We start from the raw sequence: 20,788 nt of genomic DNA, 5'->3' as shown, positions 1-20,788 counted from the left end.
CTGGTCCTCAGGGAACACTGCCCTGCATGTTTTAGATGTTGCCCTGCTCCAACACACCTGACTCCGATGGTCAGCTCGTCAACAAGCTCTGCAGAAGCCTGGTAACGAGCTGTTTATCTGAATCAGGTGTGTGTTAAACCTTAAAGCTAATGTTTTGCAATAACAAATGGCTGACGACATGGACTATGTACCACAATTTTGGTGTTTATGGAGCCACTATATCTAGCAAATGGGAATACTGTTTACTGGCATCAATTTCATATTTTTATTGGAAAACGATTGTTTTAAGCAAGACTGCATATTATGGAAAGTAACATAAGGAAGAGCATCAAATGCTAATTACATTTAGGCACTAAGGTAAGAGGGCGCACACAAAAAGTAAGGGAAAAGAGAATGCAGAGCCCCTGTGTCCAGTTAAAATATTGAATGTATAAGATAATAATATCAATAGTGATAATATTCATAACACCAATAATCCACATCGTATATTCATACAAAAGTGGCTCAGTGGTTAAGACCGGTACCGGTACCCCGTGTGCGAAAGACATCATGGACGCAATGGTCGCAAGTTTGACTCCGCCCTTGGCTGGTTGTACTCAATTCCATTGTCAGTCGCTTTGGATAAAAGCGTCTGCTAAATGACATGTAATGTAAAACTATGTTGCAGGCAGTAATTGAGTGACATTGTAATGTAATGAACTTTATTTATATATCCCTTTACAACATCCCACAGGTGACCAAAGTGCTGTACAAAATGTTAGCATCACAAACACACAGCATTAAAACACACAGTATTAAAAAAATTTCATGAACATAGACCAGAGCATAAATATACAGTATACTTACAATACAAGAAAAATACAAAGTGTCACCACATTACCGGGTATTAAAAGCCTTTCTGAATAAATACATTTTGAGTCTAGATTTAAGGCCCAGGTCAGTGATAACACACTTAGGGACGACTGTAAATCTCTGCCATGCTCATGAACAGTTAAATTTAAGGGCTTTAAGAAAACACATAAAAAATGTAATTAAGTCTCATTATAAAATGAGTGGTTGTAAAAAACTCAAAAGCAAACCCAATTATCTTTATATACAATGTATAGTATATAAATAATCTGTGTCTTTATTAAAGTGTGAATGAATAGTAGCATGCGTGGGTGATACCTTCCAAATCATAGAATCATAATATACTGCTAATGTCATCATCATCATCATCATCATCATCATCATAATGTTTCTGTGACTGTGTCATGGTTTCTACCACTGGGTGACAGCAACAAGCTATAAAACACACTGAGAGCTTGACAAAGCGAGATATCTTTTCTTTTGGTTGGCAGTGCCAGTTCTATTATCAACAGTAGAAACAGGTCCAGTAATTTAAGCGGGTTCACTTTTTTGTATTAAAACATTACTGGTAAAGGAGCTAATGGCAGTACTTGTGTGTTGCATGTAAGAGGTTTAACAAGCTTCTATCAGTGACTTATTATTAATGAAACAACTTGCATAAGTGAACTGAATAGTGTAGTATTGTATGTTGACAAAAGAGAGGGTTCTTAAATCATCATTTCACTCATAATTAATTTTTTAGGAAATCTATATCTATAAGCTGTTTTTAAGGCAGCAATATTTATATCACTTAATCATTTTAAATAATTGTTGAGCTGTATTAAAATAAATATATAAATTATTAAATATACAAAGTTTTGTGTTAGAATATTGCCAGGATTTTACCTGTTTAACATACACAGAACAAGCACTTTGTAGATGTCACATGAACTAAATATTATAAAGAAAGGGAAACCAAATAATGATAGAATAAATCACATCATTATTACATAAAAGTAGTACTACTAACAGTAACATATACATCAGCTGCTGTAAGAAGCAGTGGGGAGGTGAGAAGTGATGTTGTGACAGTAATATGTAGTTTGTATTGCAGTCAGACCACAGGGTCAGAGACGTAGTCATGCCTGCTGCGCCCACTGTGGCTGACCAGGTCAAAGAAAAAAAAACATATGTGACTTTTTCACCTGCACAGAGACAAGCAGCGAATGAAAAGGAGCAGATGACAAACAAAAGAGCATATTTTAGCATATTATGACATGTGGGCTATAATGGTCACATCGCTTGTTTTTTATTATTATTATATGTTTTCATGAGCTGTCAGTTGAAGATCTTTCATCCATGACCATTATTTAGTTTTGCTTAAAGGTCTGTGGCTATGTAGCAAGACGTCTTTGTCTTACCACATATATTTATCTATTCCAGTACTGGTCCAGCGGTTCTGTTACTAATGTATTATTTAGTATTGAGTATTGAAGCCGAGAGCTCTTTAATCTTTTGTCTCACTCATTTTACTGAGTTTTATATGTTTATATTTCACATATTATTAATCTACTATTAATCTACTAATCCACCTGTACGTACAAATAAAGTGACTTAAATTGATTTAAAATAAACATTTGTAACATTTGATTTTTCAACTCTATCATCACAAAATGTTTCAGTATTTAAAGAATCAATTCCATTCTTGATGACACAGCAATCAAGGCAAACTCAACATGTCTTGTGGGTCAGATTTTGAGGACAAGCCCTTTCCTTGCCTTGTCACATTTAAAGCCATTCAGGTCATGAAGAAGCACATGGATGCCTTCATCCATGATGTATTGACATGAACAATGAGGTAATTTATATTTCTCTCTCTCGCTCTTTCTCCCAGGTCTGTCTGGTTCCTCTGTGTAAATTCTTGTAGGACATGTACCTATGTACAGTTTGTGCTCACATGCCCACATACGTGTGTGTGTGTGTGTGTGTGTGTGTGTGTTTGTGTTTTTCAGGACTCCTGAATCATTATGCATGGCTTCTCTTGCCATTACAATATCGACACCCGTGTGTCTCCCTCTGGCCTGCAGAGCTGTAGAGGCATATATTTATTTGTTTGTTTATACGTGTGTCTGCATGTTGTTGGTAGGTGAGTGGGTTGGCACTAGTTATACCTCTATGCAGTGGGAGAGCACCAGTACATGGACAGATGCTGTCACGAGTGCATACATGTGTTCTTGAGGGAGTCACTGCTGCTGCTGCTGCTGCTGCTGCTGCTGCTGCTGCTGCATGTGCAGAGCTAATGAAAAAGATTATTCAAGTAATCCACATGCACATGAATGAACCCCTCCCATCACCACCCAATCATCTCTCTCTCTCTCTCTCTTTCTCTCTCTCTCTCTCTCTCCAGAGATTCCGGTGCAAGCTGATGATGGAGGAAGGTTGAACTGTTTAATTCCATGGCATCACGTTCTACTGTGAAACAAGAGTACCACTACTCCTGGGCCCCTGGAGAGCCACTAACTAAAAGAGGTCTTAGCTATTGCCGTCTTCTTCTCCACTGACAACAACAACCACAGAAGTACAGACAGTAACTTACCGCTTCAAAACAGCTGAGGCAAAAATTTGCCACAGATCATTTTAAGTAAAATGCTTTCTTGCTGATTTCCATGTACTACAGTTTGTCTCTTATTTATTTCTGTAAATGCGTCTTCAGTCTGGCCACTAACTTGCTTGTATAACTTCCTAATTTGAAGGTGGGAGTGACTTCAGGGCCTTGGTCGAGACAGACAAGTCATCGATGTGTTAATCTCTTAAATCAGATGAGTATGGATGAGCAGGAAGCATATCACTGCTTTCTGAAGGAAACAATCTTCTTCCGAGTAATTTTCCTGCACAGCGTTGGAGTCATAGCAACAGCAGCCCAGATAATCCAGTTCTGCAAAAGCAAAGGTTGACACCACATCCAAGTTAATTTAGACAAAAATGATCAGCTCTAATTTAATGGGTCAAAATATGAATATAATATTGTATAAATTTAAATATAAAATGTGTACTTTAAATTAATAGATACATAATGTTAACACACATTAGAAGAATAATTTTTTATTTTATTTTATTTATACAGCCCCTATAAACTGTCAAATTCTGGTTTTCATGCTCATTGGAATGTTGAGGGATTGTGTTCAGATAACCTTTGTTAACCCTGTAACAGGAGCTCCAAACCACAAGTCTGACACACGGAAAAAGTCTTTACTACTCAAACAGAAGCAGTATAACAAAACCATCGGGACAAGCAAAGTCGAGGACAAAAAGACAAAACAAAGAAAAAACTACCAAAGAGACACAGTAGTGAAATATTAGAGCAGTGCAGACAGTGGGAAAAAACATTATCAGTATCTGAAATGAGGAAAAGTCAGTAACATCTAAGAAGTACAGTATTAAACTGTGATCCAGATACTGTAAAAAACCTTGTAAAATAAAACCTTATAAAAGATGGTGCCATTCTTCTGATAACAGGCCCTCTTCATGGCATTTTGATGAGTCACAGAAAGAATTGCACAGGTGTAAATAATCAAATTAGTAATGGATGAGTCCCATTTGGCTGTCTCAGAGGGCCCTTTGCACAACAGCTTTTTTGACAGGTCACAGTGGGAAAATCACAGGTGTTAAGAAAAATGAATTAATCATGGCTGATTTGTGCTCAGCTTCCTAAATTTTAGGGTGCATGCTGGTTCACTGCACAATGTCCTGACAGCAAGATAACCATATTATTATTGTGATCAAACACCTGTGATTATCCTAAAACATGACAAAATGTCTGCTGCTAAAAGGGCCTATTTATACATACAGATGCTATTTAACAAAATCTTCACACATATGGGAATCTCCCTGAAGTAATTTTTGCCAAAGACACATCGGTATGTGGCGTAGTGGACCCAATCAAACCTACTTCCAGTTGTAATATGACTCGCTCTATCACTGAGCTATAGCATGTGAAACCCGTATTAAACAGCTCTCTAATTTATGTGTTTCTCTGTTTTTCCCCCTCTCTCCCCACAGTCACCCCTTGTCACTCTGCCCTTTCTGCTTGATGGAGATGACGACTCATGGTTTGAAACCTACTGAGGGCCTGCTGGAGCCAGTCATCACCGTGGTTACTGCCTTGAGTGCGGTGGTAAGCGTAGGCCTCACAGTGGGTGGAGGGAGGGAGGATGTAAGCAGGAAGGTTGGAGGTAAAAGAGGAGGCTACATAAATGATGTAAGAGCAACAAGGTGATCATCACCCAGGTGATCATCATATGAAGATAACATGAAGTATATACAGGTATATATTATGAGTGGGAATCACAAGTTAATTCATGATACATGGCTAGGGAGAACAAAACAGGAATCATTAAACAATTGATGTCTTTCAGGCAAAGTTTCACATTTTTTTTCCATCGCTGTCCATTATTATTCCACAGCGAATTCTTTATCCAGTTCACTTCTAATCACATTACCGGCATTCCTGTGATAATGCTCATGAGTCAAATCCATCAAAAAATGTATGAAAATTAGTTGTTTTTTTCCAATTCAAATAACAATATTTAGTACTGACATAGAAATAATCAGATCCCAAGAGTTAGATGAGAGGACACACACAAAGAGTGATGTTATTTTTGTGATCTTTTTTGGTAGAATGATGATGAATAAGCAGAGGAACCATGAAGAAGCAGGGTGGAAGAAAATAAACCATACAACACACAGCATGATGAAGATACTTTGTGCAGTAAGTGCTCAGTGTAATGACAGGGAGGTTTTGCTCTGGACGCCGGCTGTACGTTTAGCCTCGTGGTAACATAAATTTCCCAGTATGAAGAACAAAGTCATGTCTAGAAATAAGACGGAAGTGAGAGCATATACAATAAAAAAAAGTCAAGGACTGACAATGTGCAGCATTCTGAATCAAGTGTCAGTCAAAAACCAGAGATTGAGTTGGAATATTACTGAAACACAGTAAAATCCCCTACCCAATGTTTTTTTAAAGGGTGTAACAAAAGGCTCACCTACACAAGTCCACCTGCTTCAGTATACAACTGCTTTATTTTGTAGTTAGACAGCTTTTTCTGACGAGAAGGAAGAGTTTGTGTCACTTTGTAAACGACTGACTTCCTTCACCAAAGCCCATAGAGTAAAATCTACTACTGTACACCATGGCACACATGAGTTATTGATCCACTGTTGCCTCTAAGTTCAAATTAATGTGAGTGTCTTCTGTCAATGAAGATTTCAGTTGGGATTTAGAAATGACAAAAACCTACCAAAATAGGCCGCAATAAACCAAGAGCTCCCATTTCATTAGGTTTCTGGTTTTCTCTGGTGACACTGGTGTTCATCAGTTTCAGATGTAGTGGCAAACAAAGCAGGTGCTGATTTTATCACATGGACCTTATGTTAAGAGGCTAAAATCTGTTTTGTTTTTCTGTCGTCGCCACTGGCAGCTGTGTTTTTAGTGAAGGCGAGCCACTGTGTCTGACTGTGGCTGGTTCCCACTGCTGGCAGCAGGCAGGGGGTATGCATGGTGAAGTCAGCCGTTGCCTATGGGCCGGGTCATACTTTGTGCATTCCACATACTAAATGAGGATCCGAGATAATCAAGTGTGCATGTGTACTCAATCCAGTAGTAGTGATTTCTTGCCAGGATTTCACCACCATTATCTATATCCTGGTATTCTTTGACTGCTGAGTCATGTGTGGGTATCAGTGGATTTCTTCAAACTGCAGGTGTGCTCACAGTCATTTACGTGGGGTCTGTGAACCACCATGTGAATGGGTGGATGACAAAATTTCCGTCATGCAGACCTCAGACCATGGGCATGGAAAATACGACATGCCCCTAAATGTCAGCCGCAATCTTAAAATCCTTTAAGATGTCAGCCGCAAAGCAAAGTTTGAGGTGTAATTTAACTCAAATATTACACACACCTCCTGTAAACATAATCCCTCGGGGACCATTTTACTCTCTGTAACATTTCACACCATTTTCTCGAAACACATATGACCTGACCTCACATAAACTGTCACGTGGGTGTTTATGATGGGATGAGGTAAATCTCCCAGATTAAGTGTTTTTTCAGAGATTATAGCCCCAGCCATCCAATTAATCCTGGATAATCTCTGTGTGGGAGGGCAGTGGGCAACATGGAGGGGTAGAGGCGTGTAACAGATGTTTTTCCTTTAATGTTTATTTACTCATCGCATTGGCAAGTTTCTTACCCCACTATTACCAGTCAATGTGATGATTCAAAATTAGTCGCAGGATTTTACACAAGTTGTGTCATGATTTTTTACTGCCCCCTCACCATCAATCTAACAGGCCTGTAACTCATCACGTTACAGCTGAATGTCGCCTGTTTTTTATCCCTCGTGATGTATTCTCTGTGAATAGTGTTGATGTGTAAGACTGTACTAAGTTACTTAACAACATATTCACCCACCACCACAGCATTGTATTGTGTTTTTTTAGCCACTGTGACGCTCTGATTTGCTAATTGAGGAAAAGTCGAACGTGAAATGAAAATGAAATAGAAAGTGTTTTATGAGTCATCACATTCAGGAATTAGGTAACAAACTCACGTCTGATCAAGTTTTTCGGTGGGAACTTTCTTCCAAATTTTTGGTGGTGGGTGCGGGGTTTTGAGCCATGACAGATGTGACAAATGCTTTAATAATGAAACAGAAGGAGGAGGCTGGCTGAGGCCGGTATGGATGATGACAGGATGTATGTGTGGTGTTGTTTCCTGTCATGCTGCTGAGGTGGCTTTAAAAAAGAACAAAACAATAGAAGGAGAAAACAAAAAAAAAACATTTAAGGCTCTCACACTGACATGATGACGTCACAACTTTCCAACTCAACATACCTCATCCCCTCACTGTGGGTTTATGTGGGTGTGTGTATGTGTCTAAGTCTGTGTGAGTATCTGTGTGTGCTCAAGCCCAAAGTGGAGGCTGAGGCGACCGTAAATACATGCTCAGCAGCGCTGATGACAGCTATGATGAACTGTGTGTACCGCAACGTACGTGTGTGTGTGTTAGAGAGAGATACAGAGTGTGTGTTCTGCTGAGAGGATTGCAGCCTCAGCTGGGAGAGCAGGAGAGTGAGATTGATGCTGAAGGACCAGCAGGCAGCGGTGAGTGAGGAGGAGGAGGACGATGAGGGAAAAAGGAAATGGGGTGATGAAGAAAGTGGAGTCAGAGGTTTGAGTGGGAAGGCGCAGTGGGTTAAGAGGAAATGGAAGACAAAGACGTCACATTACACTTTATGATATTTCAACCGTCTGTCCCACGCGGCACTTAAAGTATAGTTCTTTTTTTGCAGTGAGTACCCTGAGTTCAGTGGTGGGAAGACGCCAAAAATATTGCCCTAAATTAGAATGATGGCTGCTAGATTTCAATGTCACTGATTTAGAACTGACACACTGGAAAAGAACGTGAAAGCACACAAAACGCAACTCCTGGAAAATCCTCAAACCCCCTGAAAACCTACTTTTTACAGAACTATTCAAATACAGACTCTCCAAAATTAAATATTCCCAACTAAAAAATGAATATAAATAAATAAATAAATGTAGTCAAAGTAAAAGTTGAAAGAGTTAGAGTCTAGAACTCATCATGTGTAATGAAAAATGTGTGGTTTTATGAGATTTGACTGAAATAATGTTGTGTGGTGTCACGTGGAAAACAAGCTTCAGCTGTATTTCCGACCAATTTTGTTGTTGCCTTTTTGTATTTCTTTGGAAGTTCAAGGAACAGGTACTTCAGTCACCCCTCATCAGGGAAATACAGTGGCTTTTGCAAACCAGAAAGGTATTAGTTTAATCAGCTTCCACTTCAAGATGAAATGAAAGCTCTGGTTGTTGTTTTTTCTCCGCCTGGACTACAGTAGAAACCTCTTTAAAACAAGAGCCTTGCCTAAAGTAAGGTACGTATAAAAGACTAACTGAGGCTGACAAAAAAACAAAAACAAGTTCTATTTCAAAGCAATAATACATTTATACAAACAAACCCATCTAAATGTTACACACTGGAACTTTAAGGTTAATGACGTTGTTGTTATATGTTCAATTTCAGCCCATGGTGTGTTTGTTTTGTCTAAAATCCAACAGCTCTGTGCTATTATGTGAGCTGCCTGGTAATACTAGCATAGAATTGGAGCCCTATACGCTCTACAAATGTAAGATATAACCGTAATTTTGGTGTACTATTACTGGTTGTGACCTAAAATCAAATAAAATACAATAAACACATTTACAACCTTTCAAAGTACTCAAGTCTGCTCGACAGAGATGGAGGATTAAGGCTATTTCATCAGTACATTACTTTACTTGGTGAATGCAGGACATGAGGGAAACATTGACGTGAGAGGAAGTGTAACTTCAGAGTGCAGAAGCTGAGAAAGCAGAAGTGGTTCACCAGAGGCCTTTTTAGTCTCTCACCCAAATAACAACAGCCTTCAGCCTTATTCCCTCTGGAGCCGTAACGTCATTCAACACCAAAACACCCCAGCGGAGGATAACCCTAACGACAATAGGAAAATCAGCTCTGACGTCAGTGTCCATATGAGGAGTGCCGGGCAGCCCATATATGGTCGTTCCGCCTCTGACGTTCTTCCTTGTGTGGCAAAAACGAGGCGTGACCGCAGTGACCCCGCCCCTTCCACAGCTGTTATCAATGAACAAGTGAAACTCAAAGTCTAAAGCTGATTTTAACTGAGCTGACAGTAAAGTGCTCTCTACAGTCACTTACACAGAGATTGTGTTTTTTAAATTTATTTACTGAAGTTTCTGAAGTTTAGAATATCACACATATTTACGTATTCACTCAATTTAAATTTATTTTTTTCTGAGCCATGACTTCCACCTGTGAGCCTTTGGAGATCACTGGCGATGAGCTGGTCCACATTCTCAGGACGCCCCGGGACCAGTGCTCCTCTGCCGGCTGTGTGGTGCTGGACTGCAGGCCTTTCCTTGACTTTTCCCTGACGCACATCTGCGACTCCCGCAATGTCAACTGGAACTCCATGCTGCGGCGGAGATCCAAGACCTCAGTGGTGGCTCTGGAGTGGCTCATCCCGGACAAGGCGCTGCTGGGGCGGCTGCAGCGCGGGGAGTTCTCCGCTGTGGTGGTGGTGGATGAGAACAGCCGCTCCGTGGCCGAGTTGAAGCCAGAGAGCGTGGCCCAGATGCTGCTCGCGGCTCTGCAGAGCGAGGTCCACACGCAGATCTGCTTCCTACAAGGTAAGAAGAAGAAACTTTATCATAATCGTAATACATTTTTTTTTTAATTCAGTGTTTCATAACTTCAGCAAAAAAATACAGCAAAATCATAATAGACTTCACATATAAAGAACTATTTCAAAATAATTTGGTGCGTAAAACAATATGGTGAATTGAAATTCAGTTTACAAGATCAAAAAATCTGCTCTGAAATTACTGTAGATTAAATATGAAAGGAAATTGAACATCCGCTTTTATACTAGAGTAAACACACTAATCATGGTCATATTTGTTTCAAGAAGCCAACAGGATGTGGCTTATTTACTCTCCGAAAAACCAACTGTTGATCTTGTAGGTGTTGACTTCCTTTTCTTGTTTACCTCTCATGGTGATTGTAGTTGTTGTTGGGCTAAACACCATGTGACCTCCATTTTAGGTGGATTTGAGAGATTTTCAGAAGCTTGTCCAGAGCTCTGTTACATCTGTGCCAGCAGCCTCCTCTCTACAGCAGAGCCAGAGCCAACAGGCCGGAAAACACCAGCATACGATCAGGTGGGAGGAAATTTACTTTTTAACTGGTGATGACAAGCGTTTACATCAAATCAATCCTTCACTGACTTTATTTGTACAGCTCTTTGGTGATTTAACAACAGCAATTTACAATACAATTTGAAATTACAGCAACTTTAATGGCAATAAAACAAAATAGCTAAGCTAAAAAGATATAGGTGTTCAGATAACTTTAATTTAAAGTTAAATAAATTTGAATGGTGATTGTAATCACTCCTCTGGTTGGCTGTCCCATGTAAAAAGGACAATAAACTCTGCTCAGCTGCTTCCCCAAAGGTCTTTGTCCTCACAGTTAGAAGTCCAGTGCCAGACGGTGTGAGTGAAAAGTATATCTGAGACATGTTCAGATGCAAGTCCATTAACAGATGTTTAAAATGCATATTAAAACCATCAGGCAGCCAGTGAAGAGATTTTAGCACAGCAGAGATGTGAGCTCTCATCCTGCCCTGAGATTAAATTTCACCTGCAACCAGGCTCCGTTTGGTCAATACCAGCGGTCAATCACGTTGTGTCCATTCATATATGCCATGCTTTATTGTCTATATTCCTCTTAACGGGGACATAATTGACAAAATGTATAATTTTCTTTTGAAGAAGAGCTGAAAATAGCAATTGAGACCATTTAACTTCTCTCTTTCAAAATGACTTGGTTGTAAATATGGATTTTCTTTTGGATTCTGTGAATTTCAGGACGGTCCAGTTGAGTTGCTGCCCTTCCTGTTTCTGGGCAGTGCTGTCCACTCGTCGCGCAGAGAGACTCTGGCAGCGGTGGGCATCACAGCGCTGCTCAACGTTTCCTCCACCTGCCCCAACTTTTACGAGGGGGAGTTTGAGTACCTGCGTCTCACTGTGGAGGACAGCCTGGCTGCTGACATCGGAGCCTGCTTCTCCACCGCCATCGCCTTCATTGGTGAGTAAACATCCCCCTCTTTCTACCTGTTATAGTGTGTAATGAAGGTCGAGTCATGATTGGGACTGTCTGTGACATGAGCCCAAAAGAACTTGTCTCATATTCTTAAAATGTGCCATTCGGAGATGAGTCAAAATAAGATTAGATCAGGTTTTATTGATTCCACACTGGGGAAATTCACAATAATATTCAAAGTGTTTCTCTTACACAATAATCTCTTGGGTTGCCTCGACTTGTGGCCCAACATCTTAATCATCTGATTATGAAACAACCGGATTACGCTGCACAAGCTGCAGAGGAGAAATGAAATGGAGGTTATTTTGCTTTTGCTTAAAGGTTATCGTTTGATTAACTAATTTTTCAATCACAGCACAGTGACTTTCAGGTTAAACATTGGTTCATTTTCAATAAACAAAAAACATATATAAGACAAAAGCACATCTAAATTGTCAGTGGTAAACTGAATTGGGTGTAGGCTGAAGCTAAAGCTTATTTACACATACACCTCTTACCTTACAAAATGATTTTTACAAAAAATGGTTATGGCAACAATGGCTTCTGTCGGCACTAGTTTCAACATATTTCCATTAATAGTTTAATTTTAAGCAAGGTGTGTGTGTTTTTTTTTTTTAAAGCTTTTAAGTGTGTTTCTGCATGTAAAACATTCTCCTCCATGTCACTGACACCGATGTGAAGTGAAGCTGACCTCTCCTCCTCCTTTTCTTTTTCCTACAGACTCTGTAAAGCAGAGTGGTGGCCGGGTGCTTGTGCACTGTCACGCAGGTATCTCCCGCTCTGCCACCATCTGTCTGGCGTACCTCATGCACACACAGCGCGTGCGGCTGGACGAGGCCTTTGACTTTGTGAAGCAGCGGCGTCACGTCATCTCGCCGAACCTGGCCTTCATGGGACAGCTGCTTCAGTTTGAGACTGACGTTCTCTGTAGAGGATGAAGACTCGGGCGTTTGCTCTGTGCTGGACTCGTATGTACAAAATAAATGTTTGTACCATCAAAACTAGTGCAGATGTAAAAACCCTGTGAATTCAGAGGAAAACTTACTCATGACTGGGTCTGAATTCTACAAATTCACACAAGGGATCTGTGTTTGTTTTGTGAACCACTGTTTACAATACAAACCACATTATGAACAACTGTGATCCTGAGCCAGCAATGATGAAATCCCCCTAATATTTCATACTCAAGGGTAATTGCATCTGTTTATGTGTTTGTGTGTTCCTTTGTTTGACTTGTGTGCCTGGTCATCTGTAAGGGCTTCACCGCCCTGACAGCTGTGAAATGACACCTTTTTTTAATGAGACAACACTGTTACCTACTCATAGCAATAATACATAAATCTCTAGTTTTATGGTTCAATTTATGAAAATGCACTAAACTGAGGCCTCTTTGGGGGTCAAATCATTCTGTGTCCTGAGAAAAATGACTCTCAAACTGGAAAAAATTGTATTTTTATATCATGTAAATAGATTTTTTTTTATTATTATTATCGTTGTTTCTTATTTATTATTGCAGCATTTGTTACAACACACTAATGCTGTCTGTTACTGCACTTTATACCTACAAGGTTTGGCTGATTCCTGCTGTTTTGCCAGTGAAATAAAAACACAGTGGAGGGCATATTGAGTCTGTTTATTCTGTTACACAATATACTGTATATTGTTTACCACATGGGGGCTTTGCAACAGAGCAGGCATTCACTCAAAGCTCAGAGGGAGGGGCCCCTGGGAAGGGTGGCATGGTGGGTGTTTTAAAATGTCATTGTTTATTCAATTCATTCATGTGTTTTCAACTTATGTGGTCATCAACTGTTTCATGTTGTTTCTCCAAATCCCTTTTTATATTTATATTTTCTTACATTTCCTCTCTTAAAGGTCCAGATTGTAACATTGAAGACAGGGTTTATTGAAAAAAAAAATGAACACACTATCACAAAGTATGTTCGTATAAGTGTACAATCACTAATACCAAATAAAAGTAATTTAGATTTAGAGTAAGAACTCTATGCATTCTTTGGGCAAGGGCCTTGCTTTGAGTCGTTTGGAAGGCTGGTCCTTCCTCTGTGTATTTTTCTATCTCAGGAGGTCAGCTCACTCAGATCAGCAGATTAGACTGCTCACAGGTAAAAGCACACAGTGACATTATTGATTGCTTGTCATGAGTCTTTTTTTTTCTTTTTTTTTAAATGTAATTCCCTCGGCCTCCCCTCTCCAATATCTTCTCCTTCAGTGTGATTGTATCACAGTGGCTGAAAGGCTCTTATGTCGTTCACTTTCACAGTTGTGTTGTACTTCACGGACAGTTCAGACGTGTCACATCACGTATGAGAGACGTGGTGGTGACACGTCACCTGTTTAGCCATCGTTTCAGACACTCACAATGGAGGTATTCTGATTTTAAATATATTTTCTGCAATCAATCCCTCATTTTGCGCAGATTTTTCAACTTCTTTCAGACCAAACATTTGAACTTTTCATTCATACCAGTTAAATGTCATATTGGCTTCAGCTTGGGCAAACTCTTACTCTTGAGTAAGTACTCACGTGACTCATGAGTCATGTGAGGTGAACATTAGCGCTGCCTGTCTCTCTGATGCCATCTTTCAGTTTATAAAAGCTGTGTGTGCAGATTTGTTCTTTACTCTGCTATACTTTACTCTATTTATGGTGTGGAACCTGAGATATGACCACAAGCTACTTTTGCAATGCTTTGGTGTGGTTGTGACTGTTCATTTAGGAGGATGGGTTAGTGTGTGTGTCATCACAAACGTCACTGTCTTACTGTACCTTTCTGATGGATTCAAAAGCTGTGCTCTCAGATATTTTTTACTGGATCCATCCATCTTCTACCACTTTATCCTCTGGTGCCAATCCCAAATGGAGGGTACACCCTGGACAGGTCATCACAGGGCCACATAGAGACAAACAACCGTGTCACACTCACGCCTACAGTCAATTTATAGTGTCCAATTTTGGACACTATAAATTGACTGTTTTCCGTTTCCGTTTTTGGACTGTGGGAGGAAACCCACGCACACACAGGGAGAACATGCACATTTTTACTGGATACTGGATTTTTTTTAATTGTACAATTATAATTAATATATGTGTCCTCTCTAAATATAAATCAGAAGGACGGCCACAGTCTGGTCACACATAAGTGTTTTTTTTTCTGAAAAAGATCTGAGTCTGTAACTATGGCTCTGTGACAGACAGTTATTCTTGAGTGTGTGTCCACACAGCAATTTCACACTGACCTCTCTCATGCTGAACCAGGACGCATTAAAACCCAGAATTACTGAGCATTTTGTCGGATTATCTGCAGCGCATGAGTTTTTACAGTCTAAAGTGCTTTTGACCTCAGCAACCACTGACATACATTTCATTTCCACTCACTCATTTGAAGAGAACAACTTTTAGACATTTTAGAGGGGGAGGAGAGCAACGTTTATGGTTTCTAATCAGAAAGATTGTTAAATCCAGTCAGTATTAGATTATTGTTGATCTGACTAACATCCATCCATCCATCTTCTACTGAAAACTCATTCATTCAAGACATAAGTTATTAAGTTATCACTCACTCAGTGTGTTTTGGAACAACTACCTGCGTGAAGCTTCAATGTTTCCATCACGTGTTGACCACAGGTTTCCATAGATCACACAGGAAACCCAGTAACACAATAAAATGAGCAACAATTTCATATGACATGATACAAGAGCTACTGGTGCAGTGAAGGACAAATGTCCCCACCTACAGTAATTGTCCTCTGACCCACAGTCCCGTGTGGCCACAAGCGTCCACGTCACTCATGTGGAAGTGTCCATTGCTCAACATGTACGGAAATATGACTGACTGTTTATTTTTAGTTTTAAGGTTAACTGAGTTTATGACGCTTCAGTGTATCCATTAACTTCTCAGGTTAAAGTTTAACACTAAAGACATATACTGTACGTCTTCTGAGTTAATGATTAAACCAGCCGTTTCAGGCCTTTGGCATGTGACACCGTGTGTGGAGTTGTGAGTAATTCTTCCATGGCTTTGTCTTCTTCTTTGAGATTAAATAGTTGTTTGCATCGTTGTTGCTTCATGACTGCCTCTTTCTCTGATTCACATTACACTTACTCCAGTTATTTTACAGTCCTCTTAAAACTCCACAAAAGGGATAAAGTTCCTCCACTCCTCTGTGTCTCCACAGTTAATGATGTCTTTAAATGTGTCCTCCACTCCTCTTTACATTATTGTCCTGTCATTGTCATAATTATTACATTTGCTAATAACATGCTCTACTGTTTCCCTAGTAGACAACAGTTGCATAACCCAGTTGGGTGTTTACTTGTTAATCTATGATTTAACCTGCTGTGTCTCCAATTCTCACTCACTCATTTGAATTTTGGAATTTCCTTTTCCTATATTCCTTAATTTCCATATATTTCCTTCATATATGACTATTACCACTAATATTAATAATAATCTGTATAATCATAATAAAATGTATGTTATATTTAAAAAAAAACCCAAAAAAACAAGGATGCTTTACAATAAAAGAGTAAAAAGGGGAACGTACAACAAAAACAGTGGCAAAATATTAACTATGTTTGAAGAGATGGGATGTCCAAAGTCGGGTAAAATGTATTATTTATGGCCCAAGAGGGACTTGGACAGAAAATCAGCCTAAATCACGTGTCACCCCCCTCGTTACCTGAGCTGGTCTGGAGTTGTGATTTGAAACTACAATCCTGGGTTTGACACACAGATACATTCACTAAGAGGTGGAAAGAGTACTGAAATATTCTACTCAAGTAAAAGTACCGCAATACTGATACTGGTCTAAGTAAAAGTTAGTTACTTTAATAAGAAGTTTGGGGTTCTTTCTGAGTGTATTCCCCGTTCTTAACATACTGCTGCATACATTTGTCATCGTTTATGTTATGTTATTTGACGCAAGATGTGAAAGAAAGACCGATTTCTTTAAATATTTTCACTTTTGTGTGGCTAAGATTTGTAACTTTTACTATTAAAAAAGGTCTGAAGGGACCATTGGCCTCTAGGAAATCTTCACATTATCAAATCTGGCCCTCGTTGAACAAAGTTTGGTTATGCCATGTAAATGAATGCCAAACTGGATGTTTTCTCATGGCTGCGCATGCCTGACCTCCTGCACACCTGCTCCTCGTCATCCTGACCGCTGCAGTATAAATCTCCAGCTTCGCGCTCCAGTCTTTGCCACTTTGTTACATAACGTCGTGTGGTAAAAATGTCCAAAACTCACCTCTGAATCTCAGTCCAATATCACTGAAACACTTTCTGAAATCTAACTCTGTCGGCCGTACAGTGGCAACATTTCTCTGTGAGAAAGTATTGATTGATGATTTTTCACATAAATCAGCATTTCACTGTGGAATACAAATGGCTGTATTGAGTATTCAACAAGAATAAATCCAGAACTGTAGCTTTCCTCTGCCTTGGAACACGACCCAGCACTTTCTCACTTTACCCCCTCATGCACCACTCCTCTTGATTATTATTGTATTTTAAATGTCCTGTCTTTTGGGTTCCTCCTTTTAGCTCTGACTTAAAATGTTCTTTTTACGGTTTCACTGAAATGGAAAATATTACAAGTCTTGCCAGATTTATCACGTTTAAAGTCCACATGTGAATCATGATGCTTTAAAGTCCAGGCCTCAGAATGAAACGTCCAGTGTGTGAATCAGTGACATCCAGTCTGGTTAAAGGGATACTTAGAAGTCTAATCCCTAAATCTGCATGTCCAGTAAAAGTCTAGTTAAAGTATATGACATTTACAGTACTTATGTATCAAATTTCAGGTTCAATTCCAGCCTCTGCCCTACTATGTGTGTCCTTGAGCAAAACACTTAACCCCACGTTGCAGCGTGTGAATGGGTGAATGGCAAAACTATAGTGTAAAGCAGCTCATCAAGACCAGAAAAGCTCTATATAAATACAGACCATTACCAACTCACTAACAGTAACGAATAATAGTTAGTAAAATTTGCTAGAAATATAAATAACAAAGTAAAGCCCCTATTGGAACAACTGGGCCTTTGGATGGAGTTTGCATGTTCTCCCCGTGTGTGTGTGTGGGTTTCCAGGGTGTCCCCCGCCTATTGCCCGATGTCAGCTGAGATTGGTCCAGCACGACCCTCGTGTGGAGGATAAAGCGGTAGATAATGGATGGATGGAAGTACAGTGAATCTTGTCAACCAGTTCGCGGGAGTTGTCACTTGAGGAGCATTATTCCCTTTGAAACTAGAGAAACCGCAACCGGGACACGAGCAGGTGAATTTTACACTCTTGCATGCGTAATATGAAACACTGTTAAATGTATTATCTCTTCACTATTGTCGAAACGGCAGCTGTTTGTGCTCAGACTGCGCTTTTTCCCGTTCGCTGGATGAATGAGCGACTTCATCATCGCAGTCAGTCTACATGTGGCGTTGTGTTGCTCGCAGCGCATAATCCTTTTTTTTTTTTTTACTGCAAATACTATATAATTGTGGGCGTGGTGTTGAGTTTAATCTGCACGCTAAGTATTGTAATGTATTTTTTTGTTGCTTTGCAGCATCAGCCAGTGGCAGCAACGTGCTCTGTGTACTTGGCTCTCTGTTCAAACGGTTTCACATCCAAAGTTTTGGTCATTTTAGGCGATCATCTCAAATATCCTGCGTATCCATAGAAACTACGCAGAGCGCGCATCTAGTGAGCTCGACGCTAATGGAAATTGTTATGCAACCCTTGGAGAAATGGCAAATTCCAGTAACATTTGACAGGTGTTATATAATAACTTCGTCGCTCCCGAGCCGTTTTGTATTCTATCATTTGTGATCCACTATTTTAATAAATCGACGACGACGATGATGATGATGATGGTGATAATGGTGGGGACTGCTGGATGGGGACTACTGGGATGCTGAGACTCAATTGTCTCTGTGTGTGTCTTCATGTCTTTATTAGGCTGCGAGAACAAATGTTTAAAACCCCAGCGTCGTGCGTCCTCAGGCCCTCACTCAAAACAGTCTTCAGATGGTTACGACTCCCGTTAATAGATGTGTTTTTACTTAAGACTAAGGTTAGTTGTTAAGTTATAAATCGTTCGGAGAAGTGGGCCTGGGAATCCATATGTCAATGAATGTCTTCACAGTTATAGAGGGACAGGTGTGTGTGTGTGTTTACGCTCGTTTTTGTTGCCTCTTTAGAACCTGTTTCTGGTACAAAACACGCGCCGTTAGTCTTCACGAGGACCTAGTTTTTGAGGCCAAGATGTGAGTTGTATTAGTCCAAATGACTGGAAGTCAACGCAGAGTTCCAACAAGAATAGCTGCGCAAATCTGTGTGTTTGTGTGCGTGAGCGAGCGAGAGAGCGAGAGAGAGAGAGAGATGCTGCTGTGAAGATGATGACGAGTTCTCCACTGTGTTTTGGTTTCCCAGGGCAACCATGTCTGACAGAAAGGCAGTGATAAAAAACGCCGACATGTCGGAGGACATGCAGCAGGACGCGGTGGAGTGCGCCACTCAGGCCCTGGAGAAGTATAACATCGAGAAAGATATCGCTGCATACATTAAAAAGGTAAATATATATATATATATCATGCCCATCATCATATCCTCAGATTAGCATTTGCAATTGTTTCCACTGTTCTTGTGGAACAAGTCACATACCATCCACATCACCAATGACGGCATTCCTGTTCACAGTAGAGAGGGACACGCCTACAGTCAGCATTGTCATAGAAACCGCTTCACATACTGTATGACTGTATATTTACCGCTGTGGACCCCCAAGTGTTAATAACTGAACATGTTTGTGTTTTTAAGCGGTTTTAAGACCAAAGTCCCTGCAAATTTGTCTATAAAAATTCTCAAAGATGTAAAAAAAAAAAGTGCATTACCAGTGAAAGGGAATTGTTAAATGCCAAACACAGTTAGCAGACCTAAGTGGACAATGACCTCACAATTCTTGTAAAAGTGCTTCTCCCTGCACAACATAATTTCACTACAAACACTGCTTTCAGAGGCATTTTATGGGCCGTCCTGAAAGAAACCTGTTGTTTTACGCCCTTTTGACCCCTTTTCAGCTTTAGATGTACGCTTATCAATATTACATGTTATAGTGTTTGGTAATGTAGATTCTGAGAATATTTTGGATGTGGTTCATTTTCTGGGTGAAAACATCAGTTTTTATGTTGTTGAAAATAATCCCAATTGTCCAAAACATGATATCAGTTCTTAGAAGATGCAACTTTCAAGTTTGTCACTTGTTTTCATTTTCCACCCTCTACAAAATGAATGCTTTGCTGGACTGTGATTTCTTGCAATAAGAGATATTCAGCTTGCATCCAAATGTTTCCCCAAAAATGTTTGAATATGATCTTCCTTTGTCCCACACAGGAGTTTGACAAGAAATACAACCCGACCTGGCATTGCATCGTTGGGAGGAACTTTGGCAGCTATGTGACTCATGAGACGAAGCATTTCATCTACTTTTACTTGGGTCAGGTGGCCATTCTGCTGTTCAAATCAGGCTGAGGGGGATTCATATTTTTTTTCCCAACACCACCTGACCATACATACAGTACTGACTGACTCGATAAAGGCACTTATCATTCCTTGGCAAGGGGCTGCTGCCTTTTTTTGTGCTGCTTTCTACTTTGTTCTGTTTTAAGGTTAAAAGAAAAACCCATGGCCATGTTAAAGAGATGAAACGCGTCTATTTATTTTTGTCCTGTTACATGACATGTCATTTTTTTAATTAAAGCATAGCTGTTAAGCTGTCTGGGTCCAATGTCTACTGGTGTCATTTCACTTATTTCATCTTGCACTATAATAACCAGTACATTTAGAAAGGTACTACAGGAACCTGTCATGTTTTAGGCAACACACTTCTAATAACTATCACTTATAATCACTATAAGAGATATTGTCAGTACATTACAAAGTGTATGTCTGTGTGCATTTGATAGACTACCATCATCATGTCTAAGGTGAAGGTGCAATGAAAACGGCTCCATAATGTATTACTACTAATACTGTGACACCTATTGCTTTTCCCCCCAATGTTATTTGTACTGTTATGTTGAGAGAATTTACAAAGTGATGATTATATCACATACGTGTAACCTTGTTCCAGGAAGCACATAGTTTTAGTTAATTTCTTGTAATCTCTCAGTGGCACTGGATTGGACCAAATTCTCC

At 39.8% G+C, this 20,788-nt stretch overlaps 2 protein-coding genes across 2 annotated transcripts; both read left to right on the top strand.

The window, feature by feature from the left end:
* Positions 1-9,549: 9,549 nt before the first annotated feature.
* On the top strand, positions 9,550-13,198 carry LOC122768993 (dual specificity protein phosphatase 2-like). Its single transcript, XM_044025238.1, has 4 exons — positions 9,550-10,103; positions 10,519-10,634; positions 11,343-11,562; positions 12,298-13,198. The coding sequence occupies exons 1-4, from the start codon at positions 9,716-9,718 to the stop codon at positions 12,513-12,515; spliced, it is 942 nt and encodes a 313-aa protein (XP_043881173.1). The 5' UTR covers positions 9,550-9,715; the 3' UTR covers positions 12,516-13,198.
* Positions 13,199-17,793: 4,595 nt separating this feature from the next.
* On the top strand, positions 17,794-20,382 carry dynll1 (dynein, light chain, LC8-type 1). Its single transcript, XM_044027103.1, has 3 exons — positions 17,794-17,875; positions 19,025-19,163; positions 19,985-20,382. The coding sequence occupies exons 2-3, from the start codon at positions 19,032-19,034 to the stop codon at positions 20,120-20,122; spliced, it is 270 nt and encodes an 89-aa protein (XP_043883038.1). The 5' UTR covers positions 17,794-17,875; positions 19,025-19,031; the 3' UTR covers positions 20,123-20,382.
* The last annotated feature ends 406 nt before the right edge of the window (positions 20,383-20,788 follow it).

The sequence above is a fragment of the Solea senegalensis genome, linkage group LG5, assembly GCF_019176455.1.
Source record: "Solea senegalensis isolate Sse05_10M linkage group LG5, IFAPA_SoseM_1, whole genome shotgun sequence".
NCBI classification, from domain to species: domain Eukaryota; kingdom Metazoa; phylum Chordata; class Actinopteri; order Pleuronectiformes; family Soleidae; genus Solea; species Solea senegalensis.
This window is presented reverse-complemented; position numbering and strand designations above follow the sequence as displayed.

Excerpts from the sequence above, each read along its gene's own strand:
- LOC122768993 (XM_044025238.1), top strand. The coding sequence starts at position 9,716 with ATGACTTCCACCTGTGAGCCTTTGGAGATCACTGGCGATGAGCTGGTC. Across the intron at positions 10,635-11,342 it reads AAACACCAGCATACGATCAG|GACGGTCCAGTTGAGTTGCT; the intron begins GTGGGAGGAAAT and ends TGTGAATTTCAG. Across the intron at positions 11,563-12,297 it reads CACCGCCATCGCCTTCATTG|ACTCTGTAAAGCAGAGTGGT; the intron begins GTGAGTAAACAT and ends TTTTTCCTACAG.
- dynll1 (XM_044027103.1), top strand. The coding sequence starts at position 19,032 with ATGTCTGACAGAAAGGCAGTGATAAAAAACGCCGACATGTCGGAGGAC. Across the intron at positions 19,164-19,984 it reads TCGCTGCATACATTAAAAAG|GAGTTTGACAAGAAATACAA; the intron begins GTAAATATATAT and ends TGTCCCACACAG.